This window comes from Pteropus alecto, unplaced genomic scaffold (assembly GCF_000325575.1).
Source record: "Pteropus alecto unplaced genomic scaffold, ASM32557v1 scaffold8, whole genome shotgun sequence".
NCBI lineage: Eukaryota > Metazoa > Chordata > Mammalia > Chiroptera > Pteropodidae > Pteropus > Pteropus alecto.
The window spans coordinates 14096769-14114776 of record NW_006494609.1 but is presented as its reverse complement, the minus strand read 5'-3'; the positions used below and the strand labels follow the sequence as shown (position 1 = coordinate 14114776).

General features: G+C 42.9%; 1 protein-coding gene across 8 annotated transcripts in view; it reads right to left on the bottom strand.

Moving 5' to 3' along the window:
• The window catches only part of TDP1 (tyrosyl-DNA phosphodiesterase 1), a 74458-nt gene that overhangs the window by 42726 nt on the left and 13724 nt on the right, over window positions 1-18008 (bottom strand). For all 8 annotated transcript variants that reach the window (XR_001518114.2, XR_001518119.2, XR_001518117.2 and 5 more), the window contains exons 6-13: window positions 17608-17642; window positions 12775-12867; window positions 9024-9191; window positions 8481-8559; window positions 6305-6490; window positions 5640-5688; window positions 3741-3807; window positions 2415-2522 (exon numbers count right to left, since the gene is read on the bottom strand). Coding sequence is in view for 3 of the 8 variants with exons in the window: in XM_006925522.3 (XP_006925584.1) it covers window positions 2415-2522; window positions 3741-3807; window positions 5640-5688; window positions 6305-6490; window positions 8481-8559; window positions 9024-9191; window positions 12775-12867; window positions 17608-17642 (785 nt within the window). In the remaining 5 variants the exon portion in view is untranslated. The remainder of the gene's footprint in view (window positions 1-2414; window positions 2523-3740; window positions 3808-5639; window positions 5689-6304; window positions 6491-8480; window positions 8560-9023; window positions 9192-12774; window positions 12868-17607; window positions 17643-18008) is intronic.

Here is an 18008-nt window from a genome sequence, read left to right as displayed (position 1 = left end):
CCCCCCCATTTTGTGGTTTACAGCCCTTGTCTGCTGTTTCATGCTGACTTACTTGTATATTGTCTGCCTCCCCTCTCCCGCTCTACCTAAAAGGGAAGCTCTTAGAACAGGTTCATTGTCTCTCTTGTGTCCCGTGGTTTATGAGTGCCTGACACAGACACGGCAGACACATTTGCCGATTACAGAATGAGTCTTGTCGAGCATTTCGTTCATCTTCTCGACAAGCATTTAGTGAAAATCCAGTGTCTTGCACTTCACAAGGCATTCTTAGTGACTGAGTGCAACAAGGACTATGTCCCATTTAATTCTTAATTCTCAGCATCTCACAGAGAAGCTGCACCCAGGGCTCACTAGATCTCTTGAATGAAGAAATGGAGGCTGTGCTATATCGCCCTCGGGTCCTTTCTGCCCAGCATGACATCGGCATTCAAGAAATGCGTACTGAATATTATGAAGGACTAAAGATGATGACTTGTTCCCCTAGCTGCATGAGCCTGTAACTGGTTAGCGGGAGAGAGTAAGGGCTAGCAGGTGACACCCGCACACAAACTAAACAGGTGGTTGTTTTGAAAGCACTCGAGAGCACGGGTATTACCATTACAAGGGGGACCAGACATTCCTTAAGGGCTCCATGTTTTAAACTGAGCCTTTAAGGAAACAGAATTAGGACTCTTGGAGAGAGGAGGGGTGGCGTGTAGCCAGATGGATATCGTAAGCAAAAGCACCGCAGTAGGCTGAGCAAGCATGATGCCGGGGTGCGGCAGAGACAGCCCCGCCTGGAGCAGAGTGGTGTCTGCAAGGAGCAAATGGATGATGTAAATAAGATGTGCACACGAGTCGTTTGATAAAACCCCTCATTCTAATGGTTGTGAAGGTAATATGGAGCGGTCACACACCATCACTAGTAACCCTTGCATTAAGATTTTCTCTTCTAGTTCTTTCATTGTACTTTATCAGTACATTCATCGCATTGAATTTATAATTATAGAGACTAACTCTTTTGAGCCTGTGGGTCAAGTCACCGAGCCTGGCACCTCATACCCTCACAGCTGCTCTACAGATGAAGGTCTGAGGCTCAAGGAGGTTAAGAAAGTTCTTCGAAGCAAAAGACCTGATCAACAGTAGACACGATCGTCTCGTCCGGTACTATCTGGCGACATGAAAGCTCGTGCTCATCCTTCTCTACCAGATGAGACAAAACAGTGAGGTGGGAGCTACGAGCTGCGTTGGTGGCACAGGCGCGGTGCTGTAAAGGTCTGGAGAAGGGAGAGAGCAGCAGAGGCTGGCAAAGCCTCCAGGGAGAGATGAGACTGGACCCGAGCACAAAGTCTTAGGAGGTGAGCAGCAGCTGGAGAGACAGAGAGAAAGGATGGAGGGATCATGAAGGGGACCACAGGGACTGCTGCAGGATGATTTCCAGGATGAAGCGCCACCTGGCTGCTTCTGGAAGTACACACTGGGGAATACAGGACAGGAAAGGCGAGAATAGTCTCGCTAAGGCCTGACTGCCAAACTGAGGACTCTGGACTTCGGTCTACAGGAAAAGGAAGTGGATTCTGAATGTGGGGCAATGCGGAAAATCTGTGTTTGAGACAGAGAAATGGTCATGGACAACCGGGCCTGGGAAGGGACAGCACACAGGCAGGTAACCGCTACAGCAATCTGGGTGATAAGTATCTGACCTGGTAATTCTGGGGCTTAGAAAAGCAAAGTTTGAGACATTTCAAGAATGAACAGGCTTTGACAGATATTTCCAAAGCATCTATGTGCCCACCTTGAGCACGGAATAAATCCCTTCCTGTTGTGATCATTTCTGTCCGGCTTCGACACCTCTGAAATTGCGACCGTCTCGAAGGCACTGAGTAAATCTTACTTTATGCTGCGTGTCTGGCATCCACGGGTGGGGGTGGGAGGAAGACTTTAGCAAATGCTGCAGAACGCTCCGAGGAGCGACCAGGACAGGAGGACAGCTGGCCTTAAGCCTGGTGACAAGGGTGGGCAGGTGCCATGAGGGCAAAGAGGGGTGTTGGGAAAGAATTCTCCTTCTAGATAAATGAGCCCGGTGTGGGATGTTCTGACTTTGAGATAAGGTGGCAAATGAACACAAAAAAAATGAAGGGAGTTACTGGTGGGCGTGTCTCTTATATTTGGGATCTACATTTTCCTGTGTGTGGACGGAATGAGAGGGTGGGAGCCAAGTATTTTCTAAACTGTTATTTAAGCTACACTTCTTGGGCGTTCCTTAACAACACTGGAATGCTCTGTGGGCAAAATCAGGCAACGGTTACGTGCTCTACGGAAGGATTAGTCATGGTCCTCCTTTAAGGCTCATAAGAGACACACACGGAAAGCTAATGACAATTCGTAAACACACTGAAAAGATTCCTCCCATCAGGAATATAAGGACTATTTACCTTGTGACGAGGAACCATGCGATTTGACTGAAGTCTGGAGAGGGTCTCATGTATGTCTTAATATGCGGCATGGCATTGCTGCGGCCAGACGTCTCCGCTGACCATTTGCTAGAGACAGGAGAGACACAAACTGGTTATAATCTTACATTAGAAAACTGCATGAAATGCAAAAATTCTGTCATCTAAAAAACAGTGAGTATACAGTTGTCTGTGATCCGACCTGTGATATCTACTTTAGCTGTGTTCAGGTCACAGAATAACGCATGCTCATTGCAATCTGTGATGTCATTTTAGGATGCAGGTATGTAAAAAAAAAAAAAAAAAAAATTACCACCGCTCACAAAAAGCACATGGCCTTCCTGTCTTCTTTGCCATGGACACGCATACACAGGCACACACCGTATTATTTCTGTTGTGCTTTTGACAGCATGCACATCTTGTCTCCTAGCTGGACTGCGAGTTTTTAAAAGCTAGAATCGTGCTCCCATAGCACGTCAGAGGCTCAGTAAAATATTGTTGAATGAAACACCATACAAAATGGAAAGAATAAGCAGGGGTATAATTCAGAAATATTTTAGTCAAATGCTGATATTCAGCAATCTTGAGTTCGGATTCTGAGTTTCCAACACTGTCAGACTGAGGTTCCACAGGGGAAAAATAACCTATGTCATGAGGCGACAATCCTTACTAATGAATATAAGAGATGGTCCCTCAAGAGAACAGACTGTCTGCAGGAACAGAATCCGGATTAGCTAGGCCCATCATTATAAACTCACTTGAATGAAGACAGTACTGAAAGGTCCTCAATCTAAAGATATGTCCTCGGCAAGGTACAACCTTCCAAAAAAGCATTAGAGAAAGGCGCCAGATGACACATGAAATTAGGCTGAAAGCTACTGAGATGTAATCTGCCTTACAAGAAGCCAGATAGTACCCCAAATACCAGAGAGGTTCTATCCTCGGCAAGCCTGTGGTCACACAGCATATGACTGCAGACAGAATGGTTATATTTCATATACTGGAAACATGACTAAAAGCTACTTACGTAAATTCTAAACTACCCAATATGTTCTTTTATTTATCTTTTTCTTTGTGTGCCAATATAGAAATAAAAACCTCACAGAGATAAATTTTACTCTTTGGTATTAAAAACCTATTCCAAAAAAATGTTCAAAACTTTATTTTAAATTCTTTCCATCGCTAATATACGTAGAGAAAAAATATAGCTATATTATATAAGGTTCTTTAAAAAAAAAAACCTGACTGATATAAATAACATTCTTACTCCTAAAGAAGCAACAGCAGCATTCTAAACCAATTACTTACTGAAAATAAGAATGAAGCCAATTCTGTTTTTCAGCGGTCTGGATGCTATAGGGAAGAGAGCCCCCAGCTTTCAAAAGAAGAGAAATAAAAATTAGGGAACATAATTTGAGGATCTTTCATTAAGAAGAAAATCTATAACAAACAGTGAGATGGTAAAAAGACAAAAAAATAAAACAACTTCCATTATGTCATCTTATGGAATTGTTCTTTGACAGAAAATGTCTATGCTTGCACTGGGTATGTATTCCTCGGTGGGGTTTCTTAGGGATGCATATTAAACAGTAAATGTTCACTATCTGAAAAGAAAAAGGTATTTAAGTACTGGGGCGGGGGGGGGGCGTTATTTAATATCTGTAACAGCACAGATCTGAAGTGTTAGAAAAAGGACAGAAAGGATCCCTGGCTCATCCTGTCGTCCTCACGAAGGCGAGACATCCTCAGCCTCGTTCTGCGGGGAGTGGTCTGGAGCGCCTCTGTTTCTGCCGTGACCGGGACCCTTGGGGCAGACGAGCGTGAGAACGCTCAGGAGAACTTGGTTCTCCCACCTCCTTCGTCATTTACGCTCTGCTCCTTCCCAACAGACTTTGCCCTAGCTAAACGGATTCTTACGAATGGAATAGACTGAGCGCTACTGCAAAAAAAATAAAGATACAGTTCCAGTGGAAACACAATTAGAAGTCGATTTTTGTTCATCTTTGAAAGGAGGAAAGTTCCACTGCGGATGCGTCAGTCACTTTCCAAACACAGACTGGACCTTCTCCCTAGGAAGCTGTATCCAAACAGGGCTTTATGTTTCTCCGACTTATCAGAGGCAGCATGTTGCGCCTCCTACTGCACATAACTAAAATCATATTCGGGATTTCAGGTCCTGTTATAGAGTAGTTTTACTGAAAAGACCATGTTCTTTTTCATTAAAAAGCATGCTCTGAATGGATCCAGCCTGTCAGAAGTGTGGAGAGGAGAAGGTGACAAAACGATCCACCACGTCCTTGAATCTCAGTGAAATAATTTTAGTTTTGCCATTAAAAAGCAACAAATGGGCTAAAACACTCCAAACCCTACTGAGCTTTTTCTGGCAAGGTCACATCTAGTATGACAAGCAACAACTGGACTAAAAGAGTCTAATTCAGAGCATTCTGCTTCCAGCCATTCAAACTTCCTATTGTCCAGAGGCATATGCTGTTTGGGGTTCTGGTTATTCCCTCCTGAATGCACTACCCGGGGTTGGGGGTGGGGGACGGGGGGCTGCTGACTTCCAAACAAGAGTTTAGTGTCCAGCACTGGTATAAGAGAAATAGAACAGGTGATATCTACAAAATAATCCTAGGTATTTACAGATGAGGCTCTTGAGAGATTAGTTATATCAACTAGGCTATCTTAAAGGTTGAAACATAAGTTCTAAACCTTAAATATATCTGTATTGAGAAGCCAAATTTGCAAGAACCACACAGTACCACAGAAGAAGGCAGGGAGGATGCAGGAAAAGAGATCAGAGACAGGAGTGTTAGATTTGCTCTGGAAAGGCACAGACAGCAGGGGAAGCTGGTTTGATTTGGACCTCTTGTCTTGACAGCCCATCTGTTGGTGGCAGTGGTGAGGACAGGCTTATTGGTAGAAATTAGGAGGATAACAATCACTCAGAGGGTTCTTGTGAGGATTAAGTAACGTATACACAGCCCAACTGCATGCCACCATCTTGGGAACATCCCAGTGCTCAATATTACCTATCTTCATAATTCTCATCCAGTTAAGAGAAAATCATCTCCAAATTTCTAACCCATATTTTTCCCATCTCAAGGAGGAAGGCATTCTTATTACTTGTTTTTAAGGAAGTTTACCAAGGCATTTATGAAAATATACACAAAAAAACGCAATCGTGACGGCCTCCCCAGCAGTTACCTGGATATCCTTCTAAGCTGGTTCGCACATTTTCCACAGATGGATAGATCTAAAAATAAATAAGAAAGTAAAAAACAAAATAAAACTTGGAGGGTACCATGTTGAAAAAACTATTTCTTAAAAGGAATGCAAACTCGTGTTTTGAAAATGAAAATCTCGATTAAAAATACTTAAAGACTTAGAAATGACTTTAGATTTTAAAAAGTTCTCGTCTTACTGAGAAAAAAACGAAAATGGAACTTCTAGTAATTAAACTACAGGACGTATATATATTTGATGAAAAAAATAACATGTTGAGTATTTTTTCTTCTGACATGCCAAATGAACATTGAATTGAATGCAAAATTAATGACTGATTCAAACGGATCTAAATAATAATGCTCATAATTCCGCCGGCAGTGCTTTATCAAGTCCTTTTTCCTCGGCTTGACCACTTGAGGAAGGAAGGGAAACTGCAGGCTAGTCTGTGGCTGAATTGGTCCTCTGACTAAACCAGCACCAGATATTATTAGGGCCACTTGATCACAAGTGATGATACTGTAACTGCGGTTTCCGCCCCAAAATCACTGAATACAGCGTCTCTCTATGGCAAGGAGGAATGAGTCTCCATTCCTCTCCTGGACTGGAGAACACGGATTACTAACTCAAGGAGGCAGAGCACTCACCAAATGAAGGGGCACGGCGCTCTTCCCTGGGGTCTTGCTTTCCCTCCCCAGCGTCGCCAAGGTCTCTTTAAACTCAGAACACAACCATTTCGATTCGTCGGCCCCCATGGAGCCAATGCTTGAAAACTGACCGACTACTGGCCAAGACTCTGCTTTGGGTATGGACGAGGCATGTTCTTTCAGAAGCTGTGAAAGAACACAGTGAACACTAGTCACTCACACGTGATCAGAAATGCTGGAATGACTCAGAACACGGTTTTCCGCCCTTGGATTTCCTAATTAACGAACAATGCTGAAAACGTTAGTGATTAATTCCATACCCATGTATATACATTTTTCTCTTCTTTGGAAAATATTTTTTAAATTCTACAAATATTTTAATGGAGCAAGTGGATAGACGTCCTCTTCTCCTAAAATTGATTTGTGCTGAAAGCAAAATCAAATAAAAAAATTTTTTTTTAAAGATCCCTTTTAGTAGGAATGTCAGATAAACCACTAACTGCCTTATAATGTTAGATTTTTGCCTTGAAATCATAATTGTTTAATATACCTACACAATACATTGAAGGTCAAACTACTATATATTTTGACTCTCATTTGAAAGAGGTTTAACGCTTGGGCTCCAGGCAGCTCTGAGGCTCTTAAAATAAGAGAATATATTTACATATAGATACACACTGCCTTAAGCACTGCAGAAGACTGATCTGCATTTCCTGCTTTGATACGTAAAGCTGCAGAAACAATTCAGAAAACGTTTGGAAATTCACGCACTTAAACATGTACAGAGTGTCTACCTAGAGGCTGGAGACAGCACGAAAAAGAAGCCGCAGTTCCTGCCCCAGTGGAGCTCATATTCTGACTGAGGTACTGTTTAGTTTAATACGTATTATTTAACACGGCTTATGCATTTTTATAAATACTCTTACCCAAAAGCCCAACTAATTCTCGCCTTCCACCTGGGTGCAGCATGGTGTCGGAAACAAGACTGAACTGACAACTACAAGACCCGGTGTCTATTCTGGTGCTCGGCCCCAATCATCTGCATGACCCTGTGCTTCCATGTCCACCTCACTGAAGTCTGATCACCCGTCATCCCTGGAAGGCGCCTGTGATGCAACACGAGTGACTGTCTGTGAAAAGTGGTTTGAAAACTTTAAGATGCTATTCAACTTTCAGTAAGGTTGTGATCCTACACAGCATGTGCCATTACTTAGCCTGTCTACACCACCCATCCGCACATAACCACTACACTTACTGAATACTCAGCATGTGCCTTGCATTTGCTATTTTGTTTAATCCTTACACAATTCTGTGACCGAAGCAGTATTAATAGGCCCATTTTACAGACGACATGAAAGGCAGGTTGAGGAGCAAGCCACCGTCATGTGACCTGTAAATAAAGGTCAGGGTTTGAACCCAGGTCTGGGCATCTGCCTGCAAAGCTGTGCACTTAGCCACAGTGCTCTACTTTCTAAGTCAAGACATGAAGCTGTTGGCTTCAAGATCCTACCTGCTTTCAGCTGTGATCTCATTTTTAAAAAAATTTAAAATTTCATTAACCAAGGGGAGTTCTTACATAATGTAAATACAGAAAAAAAGGTAAGGCTTTTAAGAAAGGCACTTTAGGAAATTTTGTAAGGTCAGTATACTGTCTCTTAAAAGGAGATGAAGAAAACCTTAATCTTTAATTTGCTTGTTGTTTTATTTTGTTAAAGACCTTTCTTTGTTATTTTCATACCAGCTACAAATGTCACTTTTGTAGTAACAATTCTCGTAAGGGCTTTTGTTCAGTACACAAAACACAATATAGCTCAATTGTAGTCTTTACTTGACACGATTTTCTATTTTTTGTTGAATTTGTATGTTACAAGTCCTTGATATGACGATCAAAAGTTACAAAATATTTGTATGAATGTGAAATCTCTCTTTATTACAATATAAAACTCAAAGTCCATATACTTTTGCCATTAAGAACAGTCTATACACCTATGGAAAACATTAAAAATTACTGAAAACTATAATTAGACAATCACTTTATCATGTGCCTACTATTCTACTCACCCAGAACTGTGCTAGAGATATTGTGATGCTGCCATCAAAATAAACAATTATAAATGAAAAAGGAGAGTATACATTCAATTTTTTTTTAATGTTAAAATAGTAAAAATTCTCATACCTTCCTAAGCCTAAAATGTCCCCAATTATCCTTCTGACTTCCTTGAAAGCGTCCCGGGGTTGATCCAATGAGGTAAACGCTAAAGAGAAATAAAATGTAAGTTATACAGAACATAGTGATGATTTGTAGACCCAAAAATCACAAAATACACATGAAAACTTATGTAACCATGATATAATCGAAGAGCTAACCTATTTTTTAAAGATGCTTCCTCAGAGAAGTAATTGATACTTAAACTCATTTTTAAGCACATCAACTAATGGTGGAACACCTGTAAGGCGTAAGGTGCCAGGCGAAGACCTCATTAATTTTAAGAATATGCCAGCAGAGGGCTTAGAGTAAGTGGGAAGATTTCCTGGCCCCCACTTCAGTGGCTGAGAACCAGGAGGTGACGATAGTGACAGAACCTTCTGCTTCATCATGTCATGAAGGATGGCCGAACATCATTCAGCCTCTTTCCAAGACCCCTGCATTCCAGACCTCGTGCCCCTCTTAAGGTCCTGACTTACTGTAAGCACCCCAACTTGCTAAGATGACACATACTTTGTTTCAGAGAGATCGTGCTCCTGGATGACGTCTATCCACTCCTTGAGAGCAGGAGCATTATAAGCCATCAAGTAGCTGACGAGATCAGCTTTAAAATGTGTTGTTGATTCTCCAGATGTGTTGGTTCCAGGGGCAATTCGTGGGTATAAGGGGCTCAACCATATTCTGGAATGGGAAAAAAATAACGGGAATGCAACGGATCGCCATGATATCTCTGTACTGATTATGCGCTCGCCCTAAGGAAGAGGTGAATTCTCACTATCTATCTTTACGTGTTCAGTCGAGTGACCCTTATGAAACATAAATCTGATCACACCAAATAGCTTCCATCATATTCGGAATTATTTTTGAACACCTCATCGTGAACTTAAGACCCAGTGAGATCGAGCCTCTGCCCAGCTCTTTTGATCCAACCCCTTCTCATTCACCACACCTTCTCTCTTCCTACCTCACCCTCTATATTGCTTTCTGAGATGTGATGACAACAGTTAATAGTTCTAATTTCAACTGTTACGCCACCTGTAGCAACCCCAGCAAGCTTTTGCCCACGACTATGTCAGTGTAGCTATTTAGCCAAATGGAAAAGAATAAAAGTTATCTATACTAAGAAAAATATACGCGTAAATCTATTTCCAATAAACAAACTGATTTTCACGATATATGTGCTATAACAGTTTGAGATATTTTCATATCCTATACTTTTCTGGTGTCTGGAATGAGTCTATACCACATTTAATAATATTAAATTAACACTAACCTCAGACTTTCAAATAATACAGTACACAAAATATTAAAGACATCTTTCATTTCGTCAGTTCTCCCCAAAGGAAAACAATGCACTTTGCCAAAACTTCTATATTATATCCACAAATGAAAAACTATATCTAAACTCAATCCTTCTATGAACTGCTCCATGGTAGACAAAAATATGTAGTTTCAAATCTCTTATGCTCAGTTTCTTCAATTGCAAAGTTGAGTTAACAGTCCTGACTCATAGGGCTGTGACAAATGCACACGATGTATGAACGGGCAGTGACCAGCTTAAGGAAGCATTCGGGAGGTCTAACTTGTCACTGCCTTTGGTCCCTTCTGTGGCTACTTCCCCCACAGTCCTACCCATTAAGCCAAAACAGAAACTGCCGAATTCTGCTTTTCACCTGGTGGCCCTCAAAGACTGGCGAGACAAAGGCCATCAAGGCAGGAAGCATCCAGAAACCCATGACGCCGGCTGTGTGTCTTCTGATCTTTGTACATGTTTTTGGCAGGGTGACATGTCATACTCTCCCTTCTCACCTTGAGGAGACCCCTTGCAAAAGGAGTTAACGACACAGTGTGACGAAGCCTGAAGCCCAGGCTCTGAACCCAGATCTAACTGGCTGCGTCATTTCGGGCAAGCCCAGTAACCTCTCTGAGCCTCTGCCTCTGTGCGTCGAGCTGGACAGGAGTGAAGGCCTCCCTCCCACTGGCTGAGCGTGGCTTCCCCTGCACTGCTCGTTCACTCACAAGAGAGGTTCTGGATGAAGAAGAGGACAGACGACGACTATGGAGGCATTTTTAACACTTCTCAAAATGAGGAAATGACCAAGGTGGGCCAAATCATTCTAAAAGTGAGAAGTTAACAGGTGGACCAAGTAGCAGCTGAGAAGATGGCTGGATAGCAGAAAAGGATGAGCAGCCATGGCAGATAACTATGAAGATCACACAGAAGAAATGCCTTTAAAGGTTTTTTAAAAAATTAGAACCCATAACACGAATCTGCAAAGTAGCAGAAAGAGAAGAATCGAGACTAACTGGGAGATAACAGTGCCCCACTCTGGGGGCTGCAAAAGGATGTTGGAGGGAGATTTCATACCCTTGGTACTTTTTGAGTTTTAAACCAGGTGAAGCTACTACCCGGTCAGTACTTTTTTAAACAACTTAAAGTTTTTTAAATAAAGAAAAACATTACAACCCGAGCCCTTTCCCCTAACCCCCTCCCCACAGCTGCACTCCAGAGAAGCCTAAGGAAGCATGGCTGCCTATAAACTCATGCTTTCCACTCCAGAAGGAGCAGGAGGCCACAGGTGGGGATCATGAGCCACATAAGACAGTGCCAACTTGATAATCCAGTTAGTTACATAAATCGCTGTTTCCCTAAGAAAAGATGATTAATCCCCTTTCCTTTTTAGATGGGGCTACACAGAAGCCAGAGGCTCAGAACCCAACCCTGGGCATGGAAGCTCGAGAGGAAAGCAAAGGCATCAACTGGAAACTCAGTAGGTTCAGGGTCCCGATCCGCTCGGCCCTGAACTGAGTGCATTTTGAGAAGCATATTTTAAGTGGGATGCTCAAACTAGGGCATGTTTTAAGGAAAACTTTCAAGGAGAGGGCAGGGGGCTTGCAGTCAGAGAACAAGGGATGTCAGGCTCAGGGAAAACTCGTTTTTTAAACTCAGAAGGGCTGTCTTAAGGAATAGAGATAATGATTCCACACGCACACTCCGGTCAAAGCAGGCCCAGTGCATGGGGGCTGGAAGGCTCTATGTTTTAGCTCAACCAAAGGTGGGACTTGGGCTCCGTCAGAACTAATGCTCCCCGAATGAAGGGTTCCAGCCCAGGCTGCGCCATGAAACGGGGGCGGGTCCGCGGGGGAGGATGACCGTGGGAGATACTTGGACCCTGAAAGCGTGCTAGGGCCTGCTCGAGTTTCCTCTAACACAGGAGGCTGTTAACCAGCAACTAACCTTACACAAAATGGCTTAAATGAAAGAAAGGTAAATGAAAGCCAGTCATGAAGGGCTTACCAGGAGACAGAACGATAGTTAAAACTTGATTTGAGCAAATCCCTCAAATCAATGACCGTGGGAGATACTTGGACCCTGAAAGCGTGCTAGGGCCTGCTCGAGTTTCCTCTAACACAGGAGGCTGTTAACCAGCAACTAACCTTACACAAAATGGCTTAAATGAAAGAAAGGTAAATGAAAGCCAGTCATGAAGGGCTTACCAGGAGACAGAACGATGGTTAAAACTTGATTTGAGCAAATCCCTCACAAACCCTCTCTTAAAAAAAAGTGAAGGGAGGGATCAAAAACTAGATCTAACACATGTGCACCAAGGACAAATGGTAAGAAAAACAAAGCATGAAAAACCTTCACTCTAGTTCTCTTGGAGAGTCACAACCCTATGAACATACTAAAGACTTGACGAAGACACCAGTGTAGATTTGTTTTATGGGAAACTAAACTGACTGGGGGTGAGGGGACATCTTTGGCATATGATTAACCCCCAAGCTGTCCTTTGATACCTGCAGGGAAGTGGCAAGCAGGAGTACATGTGGGCGCAGGGCTAAGCGGAGACAGAGAAGGTTATCTGGTGGGTCTTACTGAAAAGATAATGGGTTCGGACCTTCCATTTTGCATCTTCTTTCCTGCCTCGATGACTTGGATGTACTTGGCTGTAGAGTATGATCCCGTTTTGTAAAAACCAGGGGAAAAACTACTGTGTGAACATATTTACCTATGTTTACATGTGTAATAGAGACAGTTGTGGATGTCCTAAACTGTTAACACCGGCTACCTCAAGAGAGAGGAATTGAGGGTGGGAGGGGTTAAAAAACACTATAATTTCTCCTGCATATGTGTCTTTCCTATGCCATGTGTGTGGGTTTTTCACAATAAAAACATGAGAAAAAAAGAATAAAGCAAATGTTCTGGCTTTTGCCCTTTCTCAGCACTCAGCCACGGCTGTGAAGTGAACAGAACCCCACAAACCCTTGCGTTTTCTGGTGCCAGTCAGCACGGATGAGGTTGGAGGTGTGTATGACGACCCGGAGGCCTTCTTCATACAGCAGTAGCATCATCTTCCTGCAAAAACAGAAGAGGCATCAAAAAGCATTAACGGTACTTTCCAAACATGTAACATCATTCAAATGCAAATGTCATAGCTAAAGGAATGCTTCAAACCCTTATATTACCCAAATTTTTTATACCTATAATCTTTCTTTCTCCTATACATCATCATTATCAAAGTCTGCTTAAGTGATAGGTAAGGCGCCGACTTCCAAAATGCTTCCGAGGACTTGGTGGTCCATGAACTTTCGCCCTGGCCTGTCCACAGGGCCAGTCCTGGCACCTCAGACCCCTCCCCTCCAGTGTGGCCCCGTATTATCTTCTCAGCATCATCTGTTCCTTTAAGGGCAATGGGTCCAGTGTTTTTCAAAGTATGGTCACAACCTCTTGCTGTATCATTACTAGCATTTAAACAAAACTGCAATATAGAATAAACTGGAAAGTCAAGAGCACACTGCATATATTTAAGTTCAATACTGGTTCGTGAAACTTCTTCTGGCACAGAAGTGTGGACGTGTGCGGTAGACTGCAATGTCAACCGTATTTATCATTTTGGGTTGCAGTTTAAAAAAAAAGGTTGAAAGAGGCTTCATTTTCATAATCCACGGATGCCACACTTATCACCAGCACACACCTGGGCTTGAGGTCACTCTTCCCTTTTCCTCTCCATTAACTCAAATCAGACCTAGTTGAGTCCTCTCTCTCCCATGGGTCTTCCTCAGGCCTCTAGTCATCAGACATATTTTTCTTATTTTAATTCCAGTGAGAGAGGGAATAGGATATAAGAGTTTTCCTTTTCAAGGCGGAAGACATAAGCTCCAGCACTGGAAGCCGTGTGACCCTCCTTGGGTCATTCAACATCCTTAAGTCATTCCGGGTCCCTCAGCCTGGGTTTTTCACCTGTGACCTGAAGGATCAACCCTTTGCTTACCTCGGAGTTGCTGTGAGAATGACATACCGTATGCATTTTGTTAGATGGAAAATACCCTCACACATTCCCCTCGCTCCTTCAATGCCTTGCTTTATTTTGTAATCTACTACTGGGTAATTTTTGGCCCCCTGATTGTTTTCTAGTTATTTCAGGAATCTAAGTTCTCTCTCCCCAGCTAGACAGATATTCACTCCTCCAGGCAGTCACTCTGTCTTGACTTACTGTTTCCATTGAGGCCACAATGCTACTTAATACTTATGTAAATCAGTTTACACGCAGGGAAAGAAGTGAACCTGTGGGTTCTCTCAAATAAACGACAGCGTGAATACTATTCAGATAGGATAGGGTTAGCATCAAAAGCTTTGGAAAAGAATACGGTTTAGCTCTTGCCAAAACGAGAATTTAACCCAAGCTGGCAAACAGTAAATTAATGCAAAGCTGGAGAAATGACAGCTGTTGAGTCAATCTTGTTTCCATTTATGACATGTGCGCCTTGAAATCTGGGCAAATTTATATACACAGTTACCAAATTAGCAGCTGATTGTAATTAAGAATAAGCCAGTTATGAATTCATGATATGAGTTTTACAAATATTTCCATTAATCAAAGCATCAATTATCGGGAAAATCCCACACTAATGCCAGTGAATCCTATCAAAAACAGAACTGCGAACTAATCTATGGGGAGTCATATTAATCCTTTCACAGACAAGATGGCATGTGCCAATAAGGTCACAATAAAAAATGGATACGAAAGGGAAGAAATGGGGTCTCCCTTGAAGAACGCCGACCTACGCATTATCTGTTGAGCTATGGGGGCAGCAAAAGGGACACTTCCCAAATGTGAAGCTATTTTTGTGTAGGGAGAAGGAAAAGCAACGTCTCCAGGCCACCCAGGAGCCAGGCGCTGTTCTAGAAGCTCTATAGTATTCCAGCATGCTAAAACCCCACAGAAATCCAGAGAAGGTGTCATCGCTCCCATTGTCAGCTACAGAAATCTATGGCTGGGAGAGGCCATGGGAATCCAGGTCACAAAACGAGCGGGAGGAACAGCTTCCAGGCGCCGAGAGCATCTCACTGCGCATGGCTTCTGCAGAGCTGGACACGGCGGCGTACTTTCCACCTGATGGCGGGGGCGGGAGTGGGCGAGGTGGGGACCGTGTGGTCTAAGTGAGAGGACGACACATGGCAGCGCGGACAGGCATGCCCCGCCCATCCTGTGGTCGTCCCCGTTAGTTCACCGGGCTCCCCGTTAAACGGGGACACTGGACTTTGAGCTGCTTTAGCTTCCCTCCTCCCCTTCTAGGATGCTCAGGGCCATCGGAGCTAACTCTGCTCCCAGCTCCGGAGGAAACGGGAACGCTTTAGAACTCTAAAGCACGGCGAGACAGACCCACGGAAACACGGGGAGGGCAGAGTGGACGGACCGACAAGGCTAGGGGACTCCTGGAGGGCGGGGCTGCACCCCGTCGTTTCCAGGTGCTCTGCGCAGAGCGCGCAGTCCACACGTGCTTGCTAAAGAGAATGCGACCTCAAAGGCCACTTCCTATTTACTGCGGAAGCTCCACTCCGTCCAGTTAGGGAGGCAGTTTACATCCCGTCACCATGAGCTGGAAGGTTTTCCTCCTTTTCTAATTCATACGTTTGTCTTGCCTCACTCACCAAAAGACAAAAAGCTGTAAGAACAAAAACTGTTATATCTCAAAAACTATTATGTCTCAAAACCCTAGAGCTGTGTGTCTCAAGGATATAATACATATTTAATGAATAATGCTAAAAACGTTTTAAAACGAGCAACTGGAAGTCATTTCAAGATATGAGTTTGATCTCCTACAAGACCCTGGCATTTTAACAAAACGTAAACTACACATACTGTGTGGTTGAGAACAGTTCTATTGTAGCTCTGAATGCAGAACTGTTGAGTTTAACCTGCAAAGTGTATATGTTAGGGGTGGTATATTTACGTGTGTGTGTGTGTGTGTGTGCGTGTGCGTGTGCGTGTGTGTCTGGGGGACCAAAGGAAACAGTGAGTCCATTTCTGCCGTAAGGAAAACAAAAATAAACAAGTTAAAATAAATGGGTTCTAGTACTATTTCTAACACTATCCTGAGGAAAATGGCATGTCTACTGGAGGTCTCTGGTCTATAAGATGAAAAGGAAGGACCAAATAAATTTTCGAAAAGCATTAAAAAAAGGATAGCCCCTCTAGGCTCCATCGAGCATCATGGTGTTAGATCCTGACCAGGCTCAGCATACTCAGTCCCTCCCAGGACAAAGGGACAGGCTTCCCTACTTGCCAGCACATTAAGTGCACAGTGTGACTTTGCCCATGAAATGACTGCTGGCACAGGACGTGTGGCCAGCACAGGAACCCGGCACCGGTGGTCTATGCCCAGAACCCAAATAAAAGACAGGACTTCTGAATGTATTTTAGAATCGGTAAGGTATTTATGCTAGGGTTCCAGCTACGGGTCGGGGACAAGGATTCATCTGGGGTTATCCTATACTGGTGGAAGGCCTACCCATGACAGGTTGACTAGTGCCACCCATCAGTGTCTCCTGTGATGCAGCTAGGGGAACCCTGAGATGCTGAGCTGCCTTATTCAATGCCATTTTGTATTTTCTGCCGAAATTAGTTCGGTGCTATGTACAAAATAATTCATTTATATCGCAGCTAGGTGCTTGAGTTCACTCTCAACCATCGACAAACTCTATTTTGTCCCCTATGAGACTAAAGCTACCAGTTAAGGATGGTTGGTAAACACTGCAGCATTTACTCAGGAGCATCGAAGACCAGGTAATATAAATTTGATGGGTATCCTTTTACAAAATGGCTCAACTCTTTCCGCCCCAGTTCCTTTTAAAAGAAGATTGACAAAATAGTTTTAAGTGTTCAATGAGAAAGAAGAATGTATGCCCTGAGTTTAGGCCACAGTAATATCAGAAAAACAGCAGTCACAGCTAGACTCAGGAGAACCCCCTATCCCCAGATCCCTTTTTGCCCTATAGATAGATACCTGAGGGAACATGCCTGAGGCAGCCAGCTACCCATTCCCACTGCTGGCCTAGAAGAAAAACGAGGCTTTGGCATATTCTTTTCACAAATCCTTTCTAGAGAAAATTTGATTTATAAAAATAATGAAATGTGGAGAGCCCTATCATCCCTTTTCTCATTTATAGAACAATTACATAAAAGGGCTCAGTAAAAATGTCTGTAAAACTAACCTAAATTGGGAGTCAAGTTGACAATCGGGTGTGATGTGTCAAGTAGGAAGCAGTAGGAAGGCTCTTCCTGTCTGATGTTTGCAGTGTCTCAGAAAATTATTCTACAAGAAATTTCTGAGCTGTTGTAAGCAGGGACAGGCATCAGCCTTTCAGGCTGACAACTTTTTGTGAAAAAGTTTTTCTTTCAATCACAGCATGGAGCTGACCTAACAGTATTCTATTTGATGCAACTCAGAATCTTATTAAAAAAAAAAAAATCACACGACAGTCTTCAAAGTTGTGGAATCCACGGGCACGTGGCTAACACACACACTGTCATCCATACCCACGGCCCACACAACCGGTCTATTCTCTTGTAGGGAACGTGCCGAACAGAAAGCAGAAACCACATCACAGACTCGCATTTTCATGTTGAAAGCCGGATCCCAGTACTCTGTCTTAGGCTATTGGAAAACAACTCTGCTTCCTCTCCTTCCTTACTGATAGCTTTCTTCCCCCAGCGAAATCATCACGTGTGAGTTCTTATAAGGGCATCTTCCGGATAGTGTCCTTTGGTCTATTAAAATCATATCCTCCCCCATTTCATGAAAAATTGCTTACGTGTGGTGTGTTCCAAATGCAATTTCCAGCTTTGCCTAGGATGAAAAAGAAGTCAAGTCACTCACTCAAAAAACACAAACAAACAAACAAAAAAACACAACAAAAAAACAACTCAGTAATATCCCTACCTATTGGAAATTAGAAAAGATTCAACTTGGTTTTTTTTTCCCCACTGCTTTTACTGCCCTCTAGTGGACAAGCCCTTGATTGACAATAAAGTTTTTATACTAGCATCCAGTGAGGCTCATTTTTTAAAAAACTTTTTTAAAAAACTTACCCCACATGATTCAATACATACTGCATTTTTAATTAGAGTAATTTAATTTTTAAATAGAGTAATTAGAAGCAGAGAAGCCTAATTTCTTTAGTTGTCAAAAAACTAATAAAAACAAATGACACCC